This window comes from Myotis daubentonii, chromosome 17, assembly GCF_963259705.1.
Source record: "Myotis daubentonii chromosome 17, mMyoDau2.1, whole genome shotgun sequence".
Lineage (NCBI taxonomy): Eukaryota > Metazoa > Chordata > Mammalia > Chiroptera > Vespertilionidae > Myotis > Myotis daubentonii.
In genome coordinates this window covers 3,498,839-3,525,832 of record NC_081856.1, presented here as the reverse complement: position 1 = coordinate 3,525,832, position 26,994 = coordinate 3,498,839, and the positions used below count along the sequence as shown (strand labels likewise).

The 26,994-nt window shown below is 47.1% G+C and overlaps 1 protein-coding gene across 1 annotated transcript in view; it reads left to right on the top strand.

Annotated features, from left to right (window-relative positions):
• Window positions 1–26,994, top strand: part of RALYL (RALY RNA binding protein like) — a 585,850-nt gene that overhangs the window by 526,635 nt on the left and 32,221 nt on the right. The window contains exons 6-7 of the mRNA XM_059673043.1: window positions 8,189–8,337; window positions 23,953–24,125. Of these exons, the coding sequence (XP_059529026.1) occupies window positions 8,189–8,337; window positions 23,953–24,125 (322 nt within the window). The remainder of the gene's footprint in view (window positions 1–8,188; window positions 8,338–23,952; window positions 24,126–26,994) is intronic.

The following is a 26,994-nucleotide window of genomic DNA, read 5'->3' as shown; positions in this document are numbered from 1 at the left end:
CGGTGGCCTTGCCCGCCTGCCCTGCCCGGCGTGCAGAGAAGACTGGGGGGCTCCAGAGGTTATTTTAATGTAAAATCTTAGTATTCAAGTATTTTTCACCTTTGTATTTTTTGATTTCTAGTTTCTCTTGGGTCATGGAGAGAGAATGGGGATGATGAAAATCCTTTTGAGGTTTTTATTAAAATGTTGGGTTCGTAACGAACAGATTGTCTAAATCGGCGGTTCTCAACCTGTGGGTCGAGACCCCTTTGGGGGTTGAATGACCCTTTCACAGGGGTCGCCTAAGACCATCAGAAAACACATATATAATTACATATTGTTTTTGTAATTAATCACTATGCTTTAAGTGTATTCAATTTGTAACAATGAAATTGGGGGTCACCACAACATGAGGAACTGTATTAAAGGGTCGCGGCATTAGGAAGGTTGAGAACCACTGTTCTAAATGGACATATAAGCAGGCCCTATTTTCTGCTTCCAGTATAGAGCTGAGGGTGTGTGTTACCCTGTGGACTGTGTTACCCAAATCCTCCATGGCCCTGCTGTGTTGTGGCAAATTGATGTCAACTTCTGAGGGTGATGTAGATCCTCTACCACTGTGGTGATTTCACTTTTTTCTTTTCTTGAGATTTTGGTTTATATCCCATGCTGCTTGGGTGGTTTTTATGAAATAGCTTATAATAATAATAGGAAAAAGAATAATAGCTAACACTTTTTTAGTGTTTATGATAGCTATGGATTTAAGTACTTTACAGATATGAACTAATTTATTCGCTGTCACTGCCCTATAAGTGAGGTATTAGTATGTCATTCCCACTTTACAGGTGTAAAATTATAATTTTTCATTTATGATTAACTAATATGTTGGGTTATATTTCTTCCATCCTCATGTCAGGTGTATAATTTATTGTTTCCCCTCTTTTCCTTTCCTTACTTTTGCTTCCTTAATGAATTTTCTTTTAATTCCCATGTCTTCCACAGAAACTAGCTTAATTTGGATATTCCACTAGCCTCCTGTTTCATTAGTGGCTATATTAACATACTAAACTGTTTTGAAGAGTAACATCAAGTTAATGTGAATTATTGTTAAAGCCACATGATTACAAACATTTTTACATTTTGTAAATAGCTCAGAGGAAGCCCTGTGTTGGTGACAAACAGTATGTAATTACTTATTTAGACAGGGTTTCTAAGAGGCGGCACTCTGGACATTCTCGGATAGCGCTTTGCTGTGGTGTTAGGGCTAAGTGTCCTGCCCGTTGTAGGACACCGCAGAGCGGATGCCCACTGGACGTCAGGAACACCACCCTCTCCAAGTCATGGCCATCTAACAGGTCTCCAGACATCGCAGAAGTGCCTGCAGGGCGCTCTTGCCCTCTGTGACGATCACTGATAGAGGCAGCAAGCTGAAGAGTCTTTATTTGTCCCTGGGTAGACCTGCCCCACAGGAGATGAACATAATGGAAATATTTTCCATCACAGAAGTCAGAGAGGCACACATCTTTCGACGCAGGCAGGCAGCGCCATCCTCTACGCCCATTTCCTTCTCAGATTGTATCTCACTGCAGCAAAGGGCACAGCCATCATTTTGTTGACTGCATCCGAATGTAATAATGTTTATCACCAAATCAATGAGCTATTTAGAGAGAGCAGGTCTGAAATTATTTAGCATGCCTTCTTTTTTCAAAATAAAATCCTGCAGTGACAGCTTAGGAGAAAATGTTTAAGATGGTCTGTGTGATATAACCTAATCCTAGTTTCTCTAGTGTCTAAAAGCAAGTTAAAGCCATTTATCCTAGAACCTGTTAGGTTTTTATTTTCATTTATCATTTTGCTGATCTTGAAGAATAATTTTAAATTCAAACCCTATAGCCAGTCATAGAAAAATAAGTTATTACAGTCAACTAGGCAAGCATAGATTTTTATTATGACATTATGTTTTCTTTTTTATGTTTACAAGTTATTTATTTTCTTACCAAACATATGAATAGAGTTGCATAGTTAACAGCATGTGGGTTTTTTTGTCTTTTTTTTTTTTTTTATTGCAAAGCTTTTGTCGTAGAATTTATCTAGAGGAAAGGAGTAAAAGACATAAAGATAAAGGTATCATTTCAACAGAGGAAATACCCTTGCAAACATCAATGCACCCAATATAGGAGCACCTAAATATATAAACTCCCTTGGAAGGCAGTATCTGACGTCATCCAAAACACATGTTATGAATGCAAACTCAAATACTAGCCAGGCCCATCTTATATAGTAACTTAAAATGGCATCTCTAACTGGTTATCCACATATTTATTTTCCTGCTTTTGCTCTCTCCCGTTCTCCAGACTCATATACCCAATGCCTACTGCGCACTTGTGCGTGAGGACTAGCGGACGTGACACAGGGAACCAGTTTGAACAAAACTGCTGGGAGCTGGGCCAGTGAGATCTGGTCACTGAAGCCCCAGGCATGGGAGAGTCTGAGAAAACCGATTTACTGCCCAGTGGGCTCTCACTCCCCTCCCCTGCTCTCCCCTCCCTCCCACGCTGTGTCCCCTGATCTGAGGCTCGGCTCTCATGGTGTCCCCCTGAGTGTCACCTGGAAGGGGTGCGAGTCTGGTGCAGAAAAGGACAAGCGTGGAGGGGACGTCACAGTGTGGGCAACATTGGAGCTGAGGGGGAGGAGTGAGCGTGCGGACAGACCAGTGGAAACACAGGAACAAGGGTTTGGGTGCCTGCAAACACGACACACCCACAGGTGTGAGCAGCTCTTCCGGAGCCTCAGGCCTTTAGAAACACGGGGAAGAGGAGGTGAGTGGAGAGATTTGGAGCCAACTGGGAAGTGAAGCCGTTTTCTCAGATTCTCACATCCATAATTTTTAAATTGCAAAATTCATAATCTTCAGTAATTAGATCTAACTGTCCCCAGCACCCAGCTTTCCTATATCAATAATTGTATAACAGCACGTTGATTAAAAGTATTCAGGGGGGTTGGGGGTTAATGGGGGGATGAGGACACATTTGTAATACCTTAACCAATAAAGAAATTAAAGATTAAAAAAAGTATTTCGTAGTATTCTTTTTTTAAAAAAAAAAATATTAATTTCAGAAAGGAAGGGAGAGGGAGAGGAGAGGGAGAGAGAGAAACATCAATGATGAGAATCATTGATTGGTTGCCTCCTGCACACCCTCTACTGGGGATTGAGCCTGCAACCTGAGCATGTGTCCTGACTGGCAATTGACCCTTGACCCCCTGGTTCATAGGTCGACACTCAACCACTGAGCAACACCAGCCAGGCTTCAGTATTACTCTTAGTAAGAGAACTACTCCTGACTCTTGCTAGCTCATACTCTATATGAATAATGTGCTACAGTCAATGTGATGTGTCTTTAAATACAAGAAGTTTGGATTTTAAGAGTCAAGGGCAACTGGGAAAAAGTGCAAATTGGTGTTTGCCAAAGGCAGGCGCTCTTTTCTTATTTTTTGTCATAGTGCTTCTGATAAATTAGGAAAGGGCTACTTCCACGTCATTTTCTCTCTGCACTTCCTGCTTGGCTATCTAGCCTCAAATTAGGCAGTCAGCTCCATTAGTGGCCAGCACACACGCCAAGCTGAGCTGGACTTGCAGTGACCATACCTGCGTACAATACCTACAGATTGTCTGGCATTTGCTAATTTCTTACTGTGTTTAAGATGTGCTTAAGATTGGGGGGAGGGGTCAGGGAGAAGAGGAAGGAAGAAAGGAAGAAAGAAGGAAAGAAGGAAGGGAGGGAAGGAGGGAGGGAGGAAAGGAGGGAGAGAAGGAGAGAGGGAGGACAGAAGGAAGGAAGGGAGGGAGGGAGAGAAGGAGGGAGGGAGGGAGGGAGGGAGGAAGGAAGGAATAGGAAATGGATGCCCTCTCTCCATTCAGGGAGTTTTGTTGTTGAGAGCCTATGATGGCATAAATCCATTAATATGTCTTACTTTAGACAACCGCCCATAATTTCTTCTTTCTAAAATGTAATATTGTCAGAGATCAGAATACTATGTCAATCGGGAATCGGAATAATTTTTAGAGCTGGTTTAAGATGACAAAGGGAAGAAGTTTCCATTCGGTGCTGATCTGAGTTAGGGTTTCTTCTTAGACGTTCATATCATGTTCAATGGAGGACAGGCCTGAAGCTCAGGGCCTCCTGGTAGCAGGAGCCTCGCAGTGAGGACGAGGAGGAGCTGGCCCAAACCCAGGAAACATCCTCAAGCAGCCCCCGCGCCCTCCAGCGCAGAGCCTGAGAGGCACTCTCAGGAGCCCACAGTCAACAGGAGGAGGGACATGGAGGGGGTCCGCAGCAAGATGCCCAGGAGCACCTGTGAGACGCCATTAAACAGATGGGCGAGACAGGCCCTCCCGCGGGTTAGTCTGGAAAGAATTCACAGGACAGGAAAGACAGAATATGGTTCCTGAAAGGCATGTGAGATATTTGACAGACATGTTTGTGGGGGAGAGAGCATTTTTGCTGGGGAGGCATGTAAATAATAAAAATAATAGTACTTAACATATTGCGTACCGCATAGAAATCTCTAAAACATACACCAGGGACCACACGTTTTTGGGCAAACTGCACGTTATTTAAATCATCTTAATGCACTTTAGGTGTTGTTTTTCAATAATTATAACATTTTTATTTACAAAAACAATTAAAGTTCCTAGTACTTTTTTAACGTATGGTACGGCGTAAAACATTTTCCTCTATGAAGAGGGACCAAACAAAATTTACATAAGTATCTAGATTCGCTCCTATTTCCATGGGCGTAAAAAACGAGAACACTCATGAGCGGTCCTTAACAGATGGCGCGCGAAACACGAGAAAACTCCTGAGCGGACGAAATGTGTTAAAATAGCATCTTCTGCCTCTGCCACCTATTGGCCTGCTGATGCGCGCGAGATGCTCAGGGTTCCAAATGCTGTACCTCAGTGAGTCCTTACAGCAAGGCGCTCAGGCCCAGGGTGGGAGCTGGGGATGCGCCTGCTCTGAGCTGCTGGGGGTGACTCCCAGGGCGCAGCCGTGAGCTGGTCTGGAGGCCCCAGGCTGGAGGCCGGTGCAGCTGTGCTGTTCAAGTGCAGGGTCTGCCCAAAAGGCAACGGGAGGCACACCTGGGTTGTCTTCAGAGAGAGCCCGTGTACCAGCCTGAAGAGTTGGGTTGGTGCGTGTGAGTGTTTCGGGCCTTTTTCCTATGGAAGTTGGGACAGTGGGATTTTCAGCAGGAAAGACTTATGACTTGTAAGTAAGTCTCTACATGTCCCACTCCAGAGCTGGGCAGAGGGAGCGCAGAGCCCAGGGAAGGGTGCAGTGAGGACACACTGGGAGAGAAAAGCCGCCCGCGGGGAAAAGGAAGCAGGCACGGGCGCTTTGGACCCAAGGCTCGCCTGAATTCTGAACTAACTTTTGTTGTTTTGGAAAAATATCAGAAATCAAATTTGCAAAGACTTTTAAAATTCTAAGTTTAGAAAACTGCCGTTGTACAATATTGATGGGGTAGGTAAAAACAGGGAATGAATGTCACCCACCAAGCGGTAGAGAAATTGTTAACAGGAACCAGAAAGGTAGAAAAAAGGCAGAAAAGAGTGAGAGAGAAGCACATGGCCACAGAGGTGGCTCATGGCAGGGTCCTCTGGAATGCGGGCATAAGAAGGGAACCACCCAGTCTATTGGAGCGCCTGCGCTCTGCATCCAAGAAAGAGGTGGGGCACTGCACATGCCCGCACCCACTGCCTGCCCTGGCGGGGGCAGGAAAGAGGCAGAGCTGGCTGGCTCCACCCCTGTTTTCTCTGAGCTCCAATCATCCTGGCCAATTAGTCAGATTTCACAGTGACCCCGCTGTGGTCAGAGGGTCCCCCAGAGCTGGGCAGGAGTCCAGGCAAAGCAAACCTTTCCCCTCACACTTACAAGTTACTGCTGAGTCCAGGTGCCTTGTTGGCATGTAATGTAGTTTGTATAAAACTGATCATTGGTGGTTAATTTGTTTATGTTTCTTAAGGAGATAAATTAAAATTAGTCAGTTGCATTCCTGGGCGGCAGAGTGGCTCCACTTACCAAGAAATCTGTTACTTCCCAGCCACAGCCCCAACTCCCGGCACCGAAGCTAGTGTTATAAACTATTTTCTATGACATTTGATAGGTTTAAGTAAAACTACATGGGGTGCTTTCATCAAAAGGAGTGGAAATCATTCTTCAAAGCAGAATCCATTCGAAGTTGAGACAGATGATGTTTTTCAAATTGAGCTGCAATTCAACAACGGCAACTTTATGCCTTTGAAATGATGGACATAAGGAGCAATTCTCTACTTTAAACTCTTCTGCTTTCATTTGGGTTCTTCAGACTAGGAACACTCCAGGGGTCCCTGATTCTTGCAGCTTTTATTTTACCAGTGACTGCATTATAAGTAAAAATCTGTTTTTTATGAAAAATTTATGATTTTATAATGGAAACATTTTCTCATTTTCATATTGAAGAAAGTCTTCCTTTGAGCGATTAGTGTACATTGATGCATAATTTATCATGTATATTATATGACATATCTGAGTTGACAGACAGCCCTATTTCAAGCAAACATAGGTTGCATTTATTTTTTTTTATTTTTTTTTAAATATATTTTATTGATTTTTTACAGAGAGGAAGGGAGAGAGATAGAGAGTCAGAAACATCGATGAGAGAGAAACATCGATCAGCTGCCTCCTGCACATCCCCCACCGGGGATGTGCGCGCAACCCAGGTACATGCCCTTGACCGGAATCGAACCTGGAACCTTCCAGTCCGCAGGCCGACGCTCTATCCACTGAGCCAAACCGGTTTCGGCTAGTTTTTATTATTTACAATAAATTTCCTGAAGACTGAAGAAGCAATCTAAACACTCAGGGTTTTTTTCTGAAATTTCTGGGGAATGGCCAAGTTCAAATCATAATAAATTTGAACGGAAAGTGACAGAGAAGGATAGTCCCTGATATCAAGATCTGTGCCCCAGAACTTTTTAAAATTTTTTATTGATTTTAGAGAGAGGAATGGAGAGAGAGAAAAACATCAATTTGTTGTTTCATGTTGTTCCACTTAGTTATGCATTCATTGGTCGACTGATTCTTGTATGTGACCTAACTGGATATTGAACCCACAACCTTGGTGTATAAAGACAACGGTCTAACCAACTGAGCTACGTGGCCAGGACTGTGCCCCAGACCCTGAGCATAGCTCTCTGCTGGGACACAGACACCCCAACCCCCGCCTCCCACACCATGAAAGCTCACAGGCAGGTGTGGCTCCCACAGCGCCAGCTTCAACATCTTCAGGCTCAGGTTTCTGTGGGTCCCTGACAGCATTTCCAAACGTTCGCATCAAAATGGGAAGATAAGGGTGGCCCAGTGGATTTTTCATGATCATAAACATGTTTCGTTTAAAGGAGTGTTTGGTCAATATGAGGTTGTCCTTTTCTTAAGCCCTTTCCTTTCTAACTATAGTTGATCGTAGGATGCTTGTTATAATTGTTGTTTTTTAACATCCTTACTTGACAAAATGGAAAGTTGTCAAACTTCTATTAGTCTTGCCTTTTATCTTTAAAACCATAGTAAACAGCAAAAACCCAGCATGAGAGCCATCTGAGTGAAACTGGCAGTGGGAACATCAGTGCATTTCCTGCCTCTGGCGTCAGGGCTCAGAGGGGCCCGCACAGCTCACTGCCTCGGTTTCCTTTTTAAAAAGTCAAGTACAAGCGTTCTGTAAGTTGGGAGACTTCTCTAGCATCTAAGACATTTTAGGGGGAAAGTGTGATATTCTGGTTCCAACCAATCACCAAAGAACTGGATTAAAAATATCGCTGATGGCTAAAATATATGTCACGACATAGTCCTAAAAGTATCATTATTAACACACCTGTCAGGATTGAATCCTCCCTCAATCTGAGTCCATCTAAGAGTTACTCAACTATTTGCCAAACTGAATTTAGTGTCAGCTATTTTACAGACTATTTCTAGATCCCACCACCTCTGCACCGCATCGGTGAGAAGACACGTCAGAGGCTCCCATCCTGGAGAATCACTGTGTGATCAAGTCCGCGGTGTGCGGGGAGCTGGAGGCGGTCAGAGCTGATGGGACTGCAAAGCGCCCTGGGATTTGACAGCGCCTGGGGGAAACACCGGGTGTCCGTGAGGTGCGTGCGGAGTCCTGGCCTCTGACTTCCTGTCCTTCCTGTCCCTTTTCCCCTTCCAGTGAAATCGGATGAGTTACAGACAATCAAGAAAGAATTAACGCAGATCAAAACTAAAATCGACTCCTTGCTGGGGCGCCTGGAGAAGATTGAGAAGCAGCAGAAGGCAGAGGCGGGTAAGTGGACAGACTTGTGGGAATGAAATCAGAGACACTGTCAGTCACCTAGACAGGCAGGGCCAGGGGCCTGGGCGGGGCGGGGCCAAGGGCGGGGCCAGGGCCAGGGACAGGCTTTATAGAGTTTAAGGCAGATTCGCTGTGAAGTCTGTAAGCTAGAGTTACAACAGGGAGATCTGGTCTTTCACTTTTCAGAGAACATGAGCCAATTTGTCTAAAATTCATATATTCACAAAAGGGAAAAATGAAAAGTATGCTGATGCTAATAAGTAGTGGTGTGATTGTCCTTGGAAGTTTATAGCTCAATATCAAGTAACCTTTAAGAAAATAAAGTCAATTCATGGGCTAATGCTATCAGGCTAAAAGTACAATTCATACGTCATTAAATTAACTGCAGCAGCATTGACTGGATTTCAAGGTCATGATCACAAAGCCCAACTCCTGCCTCGCTGTGACTCTGTGAGATTTCAGGACCCAGTTCAGAACTCACCACCACAGTGTCTCTGGCCACCAGCCAAGTCGTTGATTACAGTTTCACTATGTCATGTCTCTGGGCCCTGAATCATCAGCCCTGACCTTGGCTCCCAGTCTCTTTTCGTGCAATATTAGTGCCCTTTTTCTGTGGCCACGCTACCGTTAGAATCACAGAATGTGAGAACTGGGGTGAGCCTGGAGGTGACTGGTGTCCAGGCTGACACTGTGTTGTGCAGCCTCAGATCCCCCGAGGCGCCCTGAGACAAGATAAGGTGGTAAAAGTGGGTAACTAGTCCTCCTCCAGCCCAGCCTCTGCTCCCAGGCAGACAGCGTCACCTCCATCTGTTTTATCCATTGGGCCTCAATCTATGACTTCATTTGCAAAATGTTTCTTTTGAAAAAATAATAATACAGTTTTGAAAGCCATTGCTCCCCTCCAGCCCCTCACTTCCACAAGGAGAAAGCAGAGGGTTGAGGCAGACAGACTTTTCCATGGCCACGTAACCAGTTAGTGGCAGCCCAGGTCTCAATCACGGGTCTGTGGGTGAGTCCACTGTCCTTTTGTTACCGGGAAACCCCTGGGTGGGCTCGGGCTGCCTGTCGCTGTGTCCAATAACGAAGGCCGGGTTGAATCACGTAAGGCGTTTACTGAGAAGGCCAGCCGGCCAAGAAGACAGGGCGCTTACAAGCATCAAATCCTGCCTCCCAGCAGGTGCAGGGGGCAGGGTTATAAAGGGGAAGGGGCTGGGGCGAGGCGTGCAGTCCTGGGGGTCCACAGACGTCTGCTATTGTCCTTGTCATCAGGTGATGAGATGATGTTGACAAGATGATGTTTTGACTCCTGATGGGTTGGCCTGACCATGCTTATCTGGTCTGAGTCACCTCCTCCATTGCTTCCCACAGGCCTTGAAAAGTAAACTTAAGAAAAACTTAACCCTATTCACATGAGTACATGTGTTCTAAGATTTAAAATAACATGATTCTTTTTCAGATGAATTCAGGTGCTCTATCTATCAGATTATAAGCCCCCCCCCCTATAACTTTCCCATCTGTAGTGTCAATCTCAGGTGCCACCAGGGCCTCATCCCAGGGTGTCACTGCCCTGCAGCTGCCTGGGAAGCTCCTCCCTGGGGAGAACCTGCAGGGATGTGGGCCCTGGGCTCCGACACAGCATCTGGCCTGATGTTAACCGTGTCGCTTGGGTAAGGACCAAGCAGCCCGGCTCAGGAGGCACGTGGGGCCTCCGGGAGACAGGAATGAGCATGGATGCAATCCGCCCAGCCCCTGCCTCTGTCTGAGCCTGTCCCTCACCCACAGTGAGGACAGGGCGGTGCCTCCCACTGTGAGGAATGACAGGCTGTCTGTGGAAGTCGGTCTGGTCCGCCAGGGGTCCGCAGTCCCTGGGAACGGTAAAGGCTCTGAGCGACCTGGGGCTGGTGGGAGCAGACATATCCAGCCAAGGAGTGTTTCCACCAGGTTCCTGCAGCCCGTCTTCTCACCACGGGCAGCGGCTCCTGACCACGTCTTAGTTCATATGGATGACAAATGAGAGAGGAAGTAGACTCATGTTTATTAAAAATTTCTATTTCAAATGTATTTTCTGCTGAGCAGAGATTCGCTGCCTGACCCGCTCACTGGAGAAATGTAGGCTGGAGGGAGTTTGTCACATGCCGTCTGGGGCAGAAATCGAAAGCATTTCCAGACAAAAATATCCCAGGACATCCCTGAATCAGTGTTTTCCTTCAAGGAACGTCTGTGAAATTCTTTATTATGTAAAACAACCGCTGCAGCGAGGGACTTTGACAACCAATTTCCACTTCAGCTGAAAGGGTTGTGGAGAACTCATTTACATCCAGACCACCTCCAAGAGGAAACTGCTGCTTCAGCCCATCCTGCCAGGCTGGCGGTGCCCCTGCAGGTGTCTGCGAGCCGACACCAGGCCCAACGCCCGCGCCTCCTTTCATTAGCGGCCGGCGCGTGTCCAAGCTTCCTGTCAGAGACGTTGCTTCTTAAGCGACGGGCTTGGTCCTTTGATGGGCATGCCTCCTTCCTTTCCCATGTTGGGAAGAAAGTGGGATTATTTAATTGCTAATGTTTTTCTTTTGCCATTTGTCTCCTGAACCGCATTCATTTTTATAGAGATAAGATGATCATTTTCTATATATTTTTTATGAAAAAAAACACAGGGTTGTATGAAAAGAGTCAACCCTATATTATAGAAAGTAGAGAGAAATACAGTAAAATTCTTTAAAAGACTCAATATCTCCTTATTAATATTCAGGGGCACTCGTTTTAATACCTATTTGGTTGCAAACTAATTATTTGGTAGCTAACATTGACTTTTATTGTTGCTGTTTTATTCGTCTCTCATTCCCAGTTTACATTGTTAGATGATGACAGTTCTCAGGGAAAGGCAGAGGCAGGAAGGAGATAATGCGGGTGGGAAACGCGCCTCCTCCTCTCCTCTTCCCCCTTCCCCCTCCCCTCCCCCCACTCCCCGCGTGGCTGGGTTCAGGCTGCACAGGCCTTCTTCTGGGTTGTTGGGAGTGAATCCCTAAGCGTCAGGAGTCCGTGTGCTGAAGTATAATTACAACATTTTGGATTCTCTGCACCTCAACCAGCTTTCAGCAGAGACTTGCGTGGCACACTGGCCCTTTCTTTGAGCTTGGAAACCTCCCTCCAAGAACAAGGCCGGGCTTCTCTTCCTCTCTGCTCTCCCCCGCCATCCGCCTCGTCCCAGCGGGAGCACGTCTGACTGCTCTCAGGGTCTCCAGCCCTTCCCGTGTCAGCTAGACGGAGGGATCGTGGCCTCAAAAGTAGTCCCAACTTTTAAATTATAATTGCTATGAATCCACCACGCTTGTGGTATTTTTTCCATTGAATAATTCAGGTAACAATTTGGGGATATACTGACTATTTATTGAAAACAATAAGTAACCCTTAACATCAGTTTAGCCCAAAAATGTGCTTTATTCCACACATAAATTGCCACATTTGAATGACACAAGTGTTATGTAGTTTACATGGTGATGTTGAACGACCCAAAAGGGTGTACAGAAAGAACGGGAAAAACAATGGGCACAATTACTCCATGGGTGGCCACACTTTTTTAAAAAAAAAATCACATGCCAGGCATCCAGTCTTTGCTATGAAAGGGCAATTAGACATTATCTAGTTCCACTTTATTCTTGGGGGAATGGCTAGTACATGGCCAGCCAGGCTCTCTCAGCCACTCCCAGTGGGCATAGGTCATGTTCATGATAATGCTAGACTGAAGCATGAGAGCGGTCACAGGCCAGAGTCCCATCGGATATATCCATCTTCCCATGTGCTTGGTAAAGGATAGAGGTGTTTTTTATGAAAATCAATGTCCAAAGATGGAAGATTATAAATAAATGTCAAAATACATGACTTCTTTGGAAACATGAGACTTCAGTCCTGCTGCAGCTGCTCATGGGTGCGCTGCTCAGCCAGCTAGTGTATGTGTGCCCGCACTGATGTTAGTCACGTGGTCCCTGTTCATACCGGGGTCTCAGGCACCTATGGAAGGGTTCGCTCTTCTGAACCAAATGTCTGCTGCTTTCACTCATTTCAGTTCCCCTTTTATGCCCCCTGAAACTGAGCTTAATGTCCAATCCCTTGTGAAGGTAACAGCCAATTAAATATTTAAAAGGAGCTAAAATACCCTCACCTTCCTAAACCTTTGAACAGAATCCTATCTAATAATAGACAAACATGGTAATTGACTGTACCTTCGCTACGCCTCCCATTGGCTAATCAGCGAGATATGCAAATTAACTGCCAACAAAGATGGCGTCTAATTTGCATACTGCTGGCAGGGTGGACAGCGCCATCCCGCCTGCCCTGCCGCCATCCAGGCCTGCTATCTGAGACCTGGGGCAGTGGGCGTCCCGTGTATGACCCGACTCCGGGCGGCCGGGGGGGGGGGGGGCAGCAAAGGCTTGAAGGCAGCTCCAGCCAGAGTGAAGGCCTGAGTCCCGGGTGCCAGAGGAAAACCGGTGCCGGCAGCCAGGGGAAGGGAAAGCCTATTGCACGAATCTTTTCGTGCAACAGGCCTCTAGTGTCAATATAATTGGCCACAGACTTAGCTGGGTTCAGATTTTGGTCACAGCACCTTTGCAGCCTTCTTTACACCAGAAAAGTCTCAGGAATTCCATCAGCTGCTTCGCAGTGATTGGACTCTGCATCTTGAACCATCGCCGTCTCTCTTCTCTGGCCACAGACTGTGGTTCTCAGAGGGAGGGCGCTGCTTCAGGGTGACCAGGTTGCCACCTATAGTGTGACCTCGTTTCTGTTCTGATACCGTCCTGTCATTGACAGTTTGGATCAAATTGCTGATGCTTCTTGTTACAAATGAGCAAACACAAGAACTGAGCCCTGCTCCCTCCTGGAACTGCATCAAATGTGTGATGGGATTTTTAAACTGAAAACCCCTCGTCTTAAGGAGAATGAGGACCCAGCTGTGGAGGCTGGGCCGATGGACAAGTGGACCAGACTCAGCACACCCGTGCAACCTGGGTCCGGTTTTAATCACCCAACTCCCCCAAATCTCAGCATGAAGGCAACCATCTTCCTCTAGAAAACATGGCAGAATGCCCGTTGGGGAGCCAGAAACCCGAGTTATCCTCCCGACTGCTGCTGGCCCAGCAGGAGAAGGAAGAAGTGTCTTCTAACAGAGCTAACACAGCAGATCTCAGGCTGCTAGACAGATTGGAGAGCATTTGAAAGCAGAGAGAGAAGAGTTTACACCATTCCTCCAGAAACCCCCAGCATTCCCTCCCCCTCAGGAGCCAGGCTCCTGGAAGGCACTAGAAGACTTCTCAATTGGGAATATGACCAGCCATAAAAGAAAGATTTAAAGATGCTGGTATGGGTGCCACCCAATGAAATGGTCAACAGGTCACCCTGCAGAAACAGTCCCCATTGTACACACTGCTGGCCGGCACTCTAACACCCAACTGTTACTGGGAACAGACAGGAGAAAAGATGTAACATAAAAAGCAAATACAAAAATAGAAAACAAATGGGAGGAAACCGAGATTGTGCGGGAAGAATAAAATTTCAAAAACAAAACAAGAAAAAATGCTGATTAATTCCTTGTGAACGAGAAAAGAGTGGATTCATGAAATACGTGCCTGAAACAAACTGAGGATTCAGATGGCAGGTAAAGGAGCTTTTTAGAAATTAACACATGATGGCAAAATAAATACCTCAACACAGGAAGGAAGACAAGTTGGAGGAACTCCCCCAGAAAACCTGGGAGAAAGCAAAGATGGGAACGAGGAGGCCCTGAGCGGGGCGGGGAGGGTCTGTGGCGGAGAACTGAATCCCCGCCTCCGGAGGGTGGTGGCAGCACACAGGGCACCAGACTGACGGAGAAGGAGCGATGGCATTGCGTTATGAAGACCTGGGAGGGCATCTCGGAAAGAATAAGCTGAGCGAGTAGAAAGACTTTAAAGAGTTGAAAATGGGGAGCAGGGAGGGACAGACAGTGCTGTTTCTCTTAATGAGTCTCAGAAATACTGGGCTGAAAATATTAAATGTTTTAAAGAAGCTAAATTGGGGGGCGGGGGGGACTGTCTTTAACAACTCCATCAGAACTTTTCCAGGTGCTGTGGAGACTTCCTGTGCTGCCCCTCAGAGAACTGTAGGAGGAAACTGGAGCTGGACGCGTTAAAAAATGGCAAGGAAGATGTCATTCAAGACTGTGGCAAGAGGGGTCAAGACTGCTGTGAGGAGGGTTGGAACTGAGCTCCACTCCACTAAAACGAAGGGCGGGGGCATCTAACGGCTGGATGAGCTCGTGGACAAGCACTGGGGACAGCAGTGGGAGGTGGGTCAGCAGGAGCATCTGTGATAGCCAAGTGGGCAGGGAAGGTAGGTGTCCATCTCCCACTGACACTGGGAAGGGACCCTGACTCTCTTGAGGATCAGATTTCAAAGGGACACTTTCTAGGTCTTGAGAAGACTGTCTGGATACTTGTAAAAGATTTGCATCCCAAAGGGGCAGAGTGAGAGTTCCCATGGCAACATCTCTAAAGTAAGTGCCCCGAGAAAAAGGCCAGGCCCATGGTCAGGAAGAAACTGCAGCTAGTGGGCCAGGGCAGCCTCAGGCCCTGGGAAGTCACTCAGTCACAGTCTTTCCAGTGGACGCTCTCCTCACTTTCTCATCCCAATAGAGTCCCATCCCAGTCCTTCCTCCCATCAGCTGACAGCAGCCCTGCCATCCCAGCGTGAGCTCAGCACCTCTGCCCACTCAGTGGCCAGTGCAGCAGGGTCCTCCTTCCAGGCTCTCTCTACTCTGCCCCCACTGCTTTCTCAGCCCTCAACCCTCCTCACCTCTCACTGCGCTGTTCTACCTTCTTTTTTAAACAACTTTATTGAGATGCATTTTACATAACACAAGTTTTACCCCTCTCAAGAGTATAATTCAGTGACGTCTTAGTAATTTTACCAAGTTGTGCAACCATCCGTGGCAGACAGAAACCTACCTTCCAGGAGTCAATCAGCAAACACAGGCAAGGTCAGTTAGGACTTTCACCCACACCACCAGCTGGCCTGCTTGCGGCTCCCCGGCGCCTCCTGACTCCTCATCCTGGTGAGGGATTCACACTGACACGTGGAGGGCAGACTAGGAACCAGACAGAACAGCCTCACCCCTCCCTGAGAGCTAGTCCGACTAAGAGCAGCGACTTTGTGGCTGCATGAAATCTGGAAAGGGCCTTATAACATTTACTAAAATAGGGAAAAGTAATATCTGACCCTTACAATTATTGCAACATTTAAACAAACACAATATCTCAGTACTTTTCTAAACGATTTATATGGCATTTGTGGTGACCTCGACAATCCGAGGCACCTCGTGTGGATAGCTTGGAGGTCATGTTCTCCAGGAATGCACTTCAGGAACTGATGTTTCATCTCTAGCTTGCTGCTGCTCATGTGTGTTCCTGTCAGTAGTACCAGCCGTAAGAAGCCGCATCTTCTAAATGACATTGATTGGAATCATCGGGTGAAATTCAGGAGCTGTGATGTAGAATTTTCTAAACACAGTTGATACTGGTGTGAGAAACAATCCTTTCAGGACACTGGCTTGGCTCCCATGATTAATGTCACTGTTTTTGTATCAACATTCCTCCAGCCGTCTGCTCAGCAAACTGAGCTAGCAATTAACCAGCATGTCAAAAAGCTGGATTGCCAGCTCAACCAGTTTCAGAGTTACATTAATGGCAACAGCTATGCAACAAACTGAATTTAATAAACAAGCTTCGAACATAAATTCTAAATATTCTCACTTGTTTTCTGAATCACATGTAGCTTTTGAAATAGAAAGGAGACGTGCAGGCAAAACAGGCAGACACAGGACAGAGATCGAAGATGCATCTCCCTCCAGGCTTGCTGGCGCCCGAGGCATCTCCCACAGAGGACTTACCCGTCACTGTCCCTCCTCAGCTTGACGTCATTGTTCAGCTCCAGCAAGGGCCCAAACTAAGCAGACTAATTCATTGTTGAATTTAAAATGCTCTGGTCACTGGAGAGAGCCAAAGCGCTCTGCGGGTGTCAAGTTAGGCCTTTTTTCTTTTAGAGTTGGAACACATTAAGTGGGAATTTCAGCTCCTACATTTATTGACTGTGTGACTCCGGCCATCTTACTGGGAGGATGGACACTCTGTTTCTTCATCTTTAAAGTAATAAACAAGCCCACCCCGCCAGATGTTGCAATGCCTAACGTTAGTGAATTCTGCATGGTCAGCATTTTGTGAGCACTCACTAACTTACAGCCATAATAAACCTTTTTTTTTTCTGTTGAAATCGATCATTTGCTTTTTCTGCTGAAATCCATCATTTACAATTTTCTTCTTGGGAACTCTCAGACCCCACATTTGACTTGGACTTAGTGTGTGCGGCTGTGCTGTGGAATGTTACCAGGAGGTTGCTTTTAATTTCTCTTTGGATTCATATGTTTGCTTCCACGGAGCCAAATTCAACAGTCACTCCAACTCTATGAAAATAATGACACCCAGACATTTATGTTTTAGTTCCTTAACAATTCGTGAATATATTCCGCAAACATTTAATTTGTGTGTAAGACTCTGGGTTAGTCGTCAGAAATACAAAGATAATGAAAGTGCTTCTGCCCCAAAGGAGCTTTACTAGTAGGGACATGTGGGCATGTGCACGCACACACATACACACAAACACACATACAACACACACATACCACATACACACACATACACACATACAACACATACTCATACAATAAAAAGTAAAAGTGGTAGTAGGAAAAGGACTATGCAGATAGAGAGACTGTTATGAAGGTATGGATATTACTCATTTCTAGCAGAAATAAAAGTAGATAATTATTCATAAAAATAGGACAAGTTGCTTTTTACTTTCCATTTCAACAAGATGATTACGGGGTCCGACATGCTTGTGAAACTGACCAATGTGCTTCCTGTGTGAGTTCGTTCATGGAACCCATTTGCTTAGTGGCCTTGGCATTTCCCACTGAGGCGATGACACAGATGGAGGAACCACAGGCCTAAAGCATAGGCTGACTGTGTTCTGTTAAACTTTATGAATCGATGGCCATTGTCTTTAAAGTTTTTTCTCAACCCAGGTCATGTCTCCCATGCATTTAGCTTTGAGCTAATGAATAGGGTTGTGGTTTTTTTCCAATGGACTATATTAAAACACCACCACTTTGAAATAGGCCAGCAGAGCAATTACATGTAGGTTGTATATTAATACAAAAAAAGACAGAGAATAATTTAAAACACTATGTCTGTGTAGACAAAAATTAAGGGGCCATGTCAAAGCCAAAATTGTCTTTGGAGTATGTGATTCTTAATGATTGATAGTGATTAAGTGTTTTGACATGGACAATTTGTCTGGAGAAGTAATCAAAATAAATTCAATTTGAGAACTATTTAGAGCCTTTTGTGCTGACATGTTGGTGTGGCCTATACAGTTTAGAAGGCGCTCACCCCTGCTCTTCATTTGCACATAGAGAAACTCTGAAAGATTTCTTATGCTCAGCTTTCACAGAAGAAAATTATGGTTAGTAGGACTAGTAATCAGAGAAAGTACGGGTCCCATATCCTCTCTGATACCTTATATCAACTCCTGTCTGTATTAGGCATTCAGTGAGGGGAACAGAACACATCAAAATATGTCTCGAAAATTGCCTTGTGTTATACTTTTCATTTGACAAAAGACTGACACCTCTATCATCCCCTTTGAGTGGGACAATGACCTTGAAGGCAATAGCTCAAGTTTTAAGGAAACTTCAACAGGAATGAGACAAAGGACAGCAGTAGGATGAATTGTCAGAGCCTTTGGTCCAGGCGTCAGTGATCCAAAGGAGCAGGGATCACATTCAGAGCAGGATCAGCAAAGTCAGCTTCAGCCCCAAAGACAACTGAGCAATTCAGACCCAAAGCCCAGTGCAGGCTGCGCACCTTCAAGGTCTGGCCCTGGGAGGCTCTGAAAACCCACCATGCTGCTGCAGCTGGAGATTTTTCTAGAGGGAAAAAAAGGACATCACTTCCAATATCAAAAAGTGAAAGTTCTCAAGCCAATATTTCTAAAACCACTAGAGAAGACATGGGTATGCTAGACCAAAACATCCCAATATAATATCAATTTTAAGCAAGAGTCCATTTATTAACAAAAAAATAAACACAATGACCTAAAATTGAGAAAGTTTTGCTTTAGGAAAGGTTGTAAGATTTGGAAAATTTTCAATGTACAGGGTCAGAGACACTGACCCCCCACACAGTCAAAGATACACATGTAACTTGTGACCTGTCAAAAACTTAACGATCATAGCCTATTGTTGACTGAAGTCTTAATAATACAAGCAGTTGATTAATATGTATTTTGCATGTTATATGTATTATGCACTGTATGCCTACAATAAGTAGTCTAGAGCAAAGAAAATGCTATTAAAAAATCATAAGGGAGATAAAGTATTTTTACAGTATTGTATGTGTTTATTGAAAAAAATTCACCTGTAACTGGGCCTGCCCCGTGGAATAATTGTCCAATCCCAAACTCCACTTCTATCTCTGTCTTGAAATGTCAGGGCTTGAGGGCCAGTTGAACAAGCAGAATGATCACCCAGAGGGGCCAGAATTGAGGGGGTCAGGTGATAAGTACAAAAACACTCTTAGGAGAAAGAGAGTGTAGGGACGAAACCAGAGTGTCCACATCCATCGTGTGGTCCAAGGACCGGCAATGGCAGAGGCAACAGGAGAGCAGGAGGTGTGCCTCCCAGCAAGGATTGCAAAGTTTTCACTGATCAAACCAGTCTGCCCCTCACAGCCTCTCTCAGGGGGAGCCTAGGTTAAAGGTCTGGAACTGGAGAAGGCGGTGATATGTGGAAGGGAGATGAGATGAATGAAACCTAGCAATTTTGTTTCTTTGGGGGTGTTTGATTGTTTGCTTTTTATTAAAATGTATTTGACATATCACATGGTATAAATTTAAGGTGTACAACACGTTAATTGAATATATTTATACATTGTAATATAGTGGCCATTGCAGGAGTAGCTAACACCCCCATCAGGTTACACAGTGATCATTCCTCTTTAGTGGTTAGAATCATTAAGATCTAGTCTCTTAGCAAGTTTGATGACTATAATACAATATTGTTGTCTATACTCAATGGGTCTCCAGGGCTTACTTACTACTCCTTGCAAATTCATACTCTTAAAGAGCACATGTGCCATCTTCTCCCTGCCCCCAAGCCCTGGAAACTGCCACTTTACTCCCTCTTTTTACTAGTTTGGCTTTTAGAGTCCACATGTAAGTGATATCATACAGTGCTTGTCTTTGTCTGTCTGACTCATCTCACTTAGTTTAATGTGCTCCAGATCAATAGCAGTTAAATTCGGGGTGTTTGGGGTCTATAGCTTTTGCCTAATTTGCCTTTCTTTTCGTCTAGCTATTGGAGCCTCTTCTCTAGATTAAACCATTTTTTAAGTTTAACTCCTTATTTCCCTATTAGATTTGGATGACAATTTTATAGATTTATATATATATACTAGAGGCCTGGTGCACAAAAATTTGTGCACTCGGGGGGGAGGCGTGTCCCTCAGCCCTGCCTGTGCCCTCTCGCAGTCTGGGACCCCTCGGGAGATAACAACCTGCTGGCTTAGGCCTGCTCCTGGGTGGCAGAGGGCAGGCCTAATCGGGCAGGGCCGATAGGGGAGTTGGGGCAACCCCTGGTCGGGCTCAGAGCAGGGCCAAATGGGGAGTTGGGGCGCCGCCCCCTGTCATGCACAGAGCAGGGGGGATGGGGAAGTTGCGATGCCACCCTCAGTCACCCTCAGGGTAGGGCCGATTGGGGGGTTGGGGCACCTCCCCCTGTCACACTCAAGGCAGGGTCGATGGGGAGGTTGCAGCGCCATCTCCTGTCACGCACAGAGCAGGGCCCATCAGGGGGGTTGGGGCTCCATACCCTGTCACGCACAAAGCAGGGTCGATCAGGGGGTTGGGGAGCTCCCCACATCACACACACAGCAGGGCCCATCAGGAGGTTGGGGAGCTCCCCCTTGTCACACACAGAGCAGGGCCAATCAGGGGGTTGAGGAGCTCCCCCCTGTCACTCACAGAGTAGGGCCGATAGGGGAGTTGGGGCACCGCACCCTGTCACACTCAGGGCAGGGCCGATGGGGAGGTTATGGCTCTACCCCATCACACACAGAGCAGGGCCTATGGGGGGTTGGGTTGCCGCACACCCTGTCACACACAGAGCAGGGCCAACCAGGCGGTTGGGGTGCCGCACCCTGTCACACACAGAGCCGCAGGGCGATCAGGGGGTTGGGGAGCTCCCCGCTATCAGGCACAGAGCAGGGCTGATCAGGGGGTTGGGGCGCCTTCTCCTATCACAAACAGAGCAGGGCAGATAGGGAGGTTGTGGCCCCACCCCCTGTCACACACAGAGCCGCAGGGTGATCAGGGGGTTTGGGTGCTGCCCCCTGTCACGCTGATCCCAGTGCCAGGAGGCCTCGCTGCTCCACTGATCCCGGTGCTGGGAGGCATATTACCTTTTTACTATATAGGATAGAGGCCTGGTGCACAGGTGGGGGCCAGCTGTTTTGCCCTGAAGGGTGTCCTGGATCAGGGTGGGGGTCCCCACTGGGGTGCCTGGCCAGCCTGGATGAGGGGATGATGGCTGTTTGCAGCTGGTCACACACCCTTCAGGGTGGGGGTCCCCACTGGGGTGCCTGGCCAGTCTGGGTGAGGGGCTGAGGGCTGTTTTCAGGCTGGCGGGTGACTGAAGCTCCCAACCGCTCCTTCTTTTCTTCTTTTTTTTTATTCTGGGCCAGCTTTAGCTCTGAGGCTTGGCTCCAGCTCTTAGGCCTTGGCTGCTGAAAGCAGGTATCTGGTTTGTTTGGGTTCTATATTCGAAACACTGTTTCAACTCCAGCTCTGAGATCCCAGCTGGCTAAAAGCAGGTTTCTGGAGTTTGTTTAGCTTCTATATTTGTAACAATGTTTCAAACTGCAAGCTCAGAGGCCGGCAAGGCAGGCGGGGAATGTTGGCAAGCCTCATGTTCGCTTCAAGCTGCCTGGCTGCCGGCCGCCATCTTGGCTGTCAGTTAATTTGCATATCACCCTGATTAGCCAATGGGAAGGGTAGCAGAGGTACGGCTAATTACTATGTTTCTCTTTTATTAGATAGGAGATATATATATATATATATATATATATATATATATATATACACACTAGAGGCCCAGTGCACAAAAATTTGTGCACTCGGGAGGGTCCCTCAGCCCGGCCAGTGCCCTATCACAGTCTGGGACCCCTTGGGGAATGACCACCTGCTGACTTAGGCCCACTCCCCGGGGGAATGGGCCTAAGTTGGCAGTCAGACATAACCTCTGGCAGCCCGGGAGCCCTCGGGGGATGTCCACTTGCCAGCGGGGAGAGGGCCTAGCTGCAGTCAGACATCCTTAGCGCTGCTGAGGAGGCGGGAGAGGCTCCCATCACCACCACTGTACTGGCAGCCCTCAGCCTGGCTTGTGGCTCAGCAGAGCTGCCCCTGTGGGAGCGCACTGACCACCAGGGGCAGCTCCTGAATTAAGCGTCTGCCCCCTGGTGGTCGGTGTGTGTCATCGTGACCAGTGATTCCCAGTCCTCTGCTGTTAGGGTCAATTTGCATATTACCCTTTTATTATATAGTATAGAGGCCTGGTGCATGGGTGGCGGCTGGCTGGTTTGCCCTGAAGGGTGTCCCGGATCAGGGTGGGGGTCTCACTGGGGTGCCTGGCCAGCCTGGGTGAGTGGCTGATGACTGTTTCCAGGCTGGCCACAGCCCCCAGCAGGGACCCTTACCCCATGAGGGTGTGGCCAGCCTAGGTGAGGGGCTGATGGCTGTTTGCAGGCTGGCCACAGCGCCTTCAGGGTGGGGGTCCCCCCGGGGTGCCTGGCCAGCCTGGGTGAGGGGTTTATGGCTGTTTGCAGGCTGGCCACAGCCTCTTCAGGTTGGGGGACCCTGCTGGGGTGCCTGGCCACCCTGGGTGAAGGGCTGATGGCTGTTTGCAGGCTGGCCAAGCCCCCCAGCAGGGACCCTCACTCCATGAGGGTGTGGCCATGCTGGGTGAGGGGCTCATGGCTGTTTTCAATCTGGCAACAGCCCCAGCCACCCAAGTTCCCTGTGGAGGCTGGCTGGAAGCAGGTATCTGGGATTTATTTAGCTTCTATAATTGAAACTTTGTTGCCTTTTGCAGAGGCCACAGCCGGCCAGAGCAGGCAGGAAGCTTGGCTTCCTCCATCGCTGGGGCAACCAAGCCTCTTGCTTGCTCCAGCTCCGTGGTTGCCGGCCGCCATCTTGGTTTGGTTAATTTGCATATAGTCGCGCTGATTGGCTGGTGGGCATGGCTTGAGCATAGCGAAGGTATGGTCAATTAGCATCTTTGTCTTTTATTAGTGTAGATATATGAATTCTTACAACAACCACTTTAGAGCCTTCCTGGGACCTTCTCTGCTTTGTCTGTTGAGCACTTATTCTTTGCAAAGGACTCTACTAGGCACTTTGAGTTACTGCTCCAACCCCTGGGAGTTACACAGTGGAGATCCTGCTTGCAGGCTGAGGAGCTGAGACTCATGGAGGGCTCTCACTCCTGCCCGCTTCCCAAAGCTGGGGAAGGAGGTGGCTCCATGCAGAGCTCAGGCCACCCCACACCAGAGCTTGATTCTCAACTGTGTGGTGAACCCCACCTGCCAACAGGACTTAGACTAAAATTTCGAAGGATCATTCACTTAGACGTGTTGTCTGAGCGATGACATGCCTGCTTCTGAGCTTTTTACCCAGTGAACTTTTGTCCTTCTCACTTAGGTTTGAACCTGTCAGTGAGCATTCTCGCCCTCCTTCCTCCAATGAGCAAGCTCTGTGTTTTACTTGATCCCCTCAGTTTTGATATATTTTCTCCTCAGAGAGAACATCCTTATTAGAACGGACTATACACAGATAAGGACAAAAGCAGGTTTACAGTTGTTCATATGGAAAATAATGCAATCATTAATAAAAATAATAATACAAGAATAAACTAAACCTACTTTTGCCCCACCCTGTATAGCCAGAAAGATCAATCTATTTATGTACATCTTTTTAAAGTATGTTTTTTATTCATTTCAGAGAGGAAGGGAGAGGGAGAGAGAGATAGAAACATCAATGATGAGAGAGAATTACTGGCCAGCTGCCTCCTGCATGCCCCACACTGGGGATCAAGCCTGCAACCCATGCATGTGCCCTGACTGGGAATCGAACCAGCAACCTCTTGGTTCCTTGGTTGACACTCAACCTCCGAGTCACACCAGCTGGGCTATTTATGTAAATCTTTATTCTTTATCTACCAGTATCATTTGGATTCCCCAATTTCCTCTATTTCCATTAAAAAATAAGTAAGCATACATGTAAAATAGACATATGTACATATTATACATGACTGAATAAATTTGACTGACATTCACAGGACCTTATCTTCCTCACAGCTCAGCGGTAGTGTACCTTCTGTAGACTGTTTGTTTTTCTCGTGGTTTACCCAAATGGCACATGAGCAACCCAAGGTAGTAATCATTTGCTTTCTTCCCTCCCTCCCCACAGAAGCTCAGAAAAAGCAATTGGAAGAGAGTATAGAGCTGATCCAAGAGGAATGTGTGTCGGAGAACGCAGACCACTCTCCTGAGGAGCCTGCAGAAGGAGGGCCCGACGCAGATGGCGAGGAGATGACCGACGGTGTAGAGGAGGACTTCGAGGAAGATGGGGGCCACGCGCTGGTAGGAACTAAACGTGTGGTGTCCATGCCCATTGGGAACAGCACCGGCCTGTCAGCAGCTCATTCGGTTTAGCAGAAAAATTCAATATTCGGGGCTAGTTTCTTTCTTCTGTGCATTTGTTTAAGGCAACGTCAGTCCAGTGCTTTGCACAGAATAAGTGCTCAATACATCTTTGCTAACGTGAAGCACGAGGGAGTCCATGAAGAAATGGAAATAGGATGCATGTGATTAGATATACTTCAAGTCCCAAAAGGAAGATTCTTTTTCCCAAATGCTCCATCATGAAAGCAAACTTGTGTGTATTCAGTTGAATTGCACTTCAACTGTACGTGGATATAAGCTCCTGGTAACAGACCACTTATGGGAAGATGCCCAGTGCCCCTCTTATCCAGCCATGTCCACTGAGCTGACTGTCTCTGCTAGCCACAGGCCAGCAGTCCTTCCTGCACTCACTCACTGAGGTGACCCCCTGGTTCACAGCCGGTCCCATCAGCTGGGCCTGTGCTGCTGAGTAGCCAGTCTGATGAGTTGGGGACTTAGCTGAGACTTCATTTTGCACATTTTATGTTCCCACTGTTGCCATCATTACACTGCTCGTCTCCAGATGTCCTCTTCCCCATAACACGCCGGGGACTTGGTAAATACATGCTGAGGAGCATGCTCGTTCTTATGTTTTATCAGCCATGAAATTAGGTATTCTATCCTAAGGGGCTGCTAATAATAACAATGTGTGTGTGTGTGTGTGTGTGTGTGTGTGTGTGTGTGTGTGTGTGTGGTGAACTCTCAAACATCAATGGAATAATCACCCCATCAATATTTTATATTTTATTTATGTAACTCAGTATTGGTTTTTAACATTCCAGCTCTGTCTAAATTGCCCGGCATCTTCACTTAAACTTTTCCAAGATCAGCCATTAACATTCACCCTTATTTCTACAAAAGACTGCATCAGTTTGAAGGACTTAAGGAGCTTTCTTGGAATTGTTTTGATGTTAGGAGTCTGTTGAGCAGAGACCAGAATGAAGAGGGATGAAGTTTCTGGGCTTCTCCTCAGGAAGGACTTCCTCCACAGCAGAGGTTTCCTCGGCCTGCTCAGTCAGACTCCTGCTCTCCCCGAGGCACCTGCAGGCCCCCCGCCGCCACTCCCAATGCTTACCTTCTGTTCTGACTTTAACTCGCTGCTCAGCAGCATTGGGCTGAGAGTTGGTTACCAGTTGCTCATTCTCAGTTTCCTCCGCTGGCAACTTTCCCTCCAGACCCCATTTTAAATATTGGAGCAGCCCAGACCTTGTCATGGGCCACCTCCTCGTTCGGCACACTCTCCCAAGGTGACCCCAAATACCAGAGCTTCAAATAGTATGTATAGGTCAGAGCTTCCCAAACCTAGATTTCTAGTCCTGATCTCCTCCTGGAAGTCTAGACTCCAGTATTCACATACCTGTTTCCACATAGGTCTCCAATGAACAATGAAATGTGACACACCAGGCAGTCTTGATGTTTTTCCAGCCAATTTATTCCTTTCCTGTCTTCCTCATTCTAGTAAAAAAAAAAAAAAAGTAACCCTAGCTGGTTTGGCTCAGTGAATAGAGTGTCGGCCTGGGGACTGAAGGGTCCTGGGTTTGATTCCCAGTCAGGGCATATGCCTGGGTTGCAGGCTTGATCCTCAGTAGGGGGAGTGCAGGAGGCATCAATCAATGAATCTCTCTCATCCTTAATGTTTCTCTCTCTCCCTCTCCATTCCTGTCTAAACTCAAAATATATTTTTTTAAATGTCATCATCTCATTATTAAAACCAAAGGACTAGCATTACCTCTGATTCCCTCTACCCTCCCCATTAATTCTACCTCCAAATCATAGCCCAAAGCTAGTCCCATCTCCATGTCAGCCGTGCAATCCATTCTCCAAACAAGAAGAATAGAAATCGATATAAACTGGCTTAAAACCTTGCAGTGCCTTTGATCATCTCACTTAGAATCAAGTCCAAGTGTAAATGGTGAGAATGCTGGGAGGAAGCTGCTGGTGGAGAGAGAACTTGGGGTGACAGGAGACAACCCCTGCCTGACCCAGGACCACTGTGTGATGGGCAGAGCAGGCGCCCTCAGTGTGTGCTTTGTGGAAGGGCACTTGTACCCCAAGGTGCCCCTGGGGCAGATCCCTCAGGCTCTCTCAGGTCCCAGTGTGAAACCACACCGGGGTTCAAATGAGAGCTCAGAGAATGAAGCCCTGTCCCCAGCTCCAAGATGGAGTCGGCTCCCAGAGCCCAGAGCACCACCGCCTGAAACTGGAACCCACCCAGCCCACCACGGAGCTTCTGCCTGAGCATGTGCAGGTCACCCCTTTCTACCCTGTCCCTCTTCACACTGGTCCCCAAGCAGCAGCCAGTGTGGTCCTGTTAGCCCTGAGCTGGGCAGGTCATTCTGCTTAAGACTCTCCAACAAAGGAACCAAGATGGCGGCATAGGTAAACACCTGTACTTGCTACCTCCCACAACCACATCAAAATTACAACTAAAATACAGAACAACTATCATCCAGCACCACGAGAAAGCTGGCTGAGTGGAAGTCCTACAACTAGAGAAGTAAAGAAGAAAGCACATTGAGACTGGTAGGAGGTGCGGAGGTGAGGAACGGGCTGGTCCGGCACCCATGTATCTGCTTTTATAATCAGGAGGGAGATCGCCTCTACAGAGGCTGCCCAGAGGAGCAAAGGGTCCGAGCCCCACACCAGGCCCCCAGCCCAGGCTTCCAGAGCTGGGGAAAGAAATCCCTACAAGCAGTAAGAACTATGGGCTGTAAAAACCATCACGAATTGGGGCTCAGTGACACAGAGGCTGCTGGAGACCCAGCTCCTCCTCTTAAAAGGCTGGCAC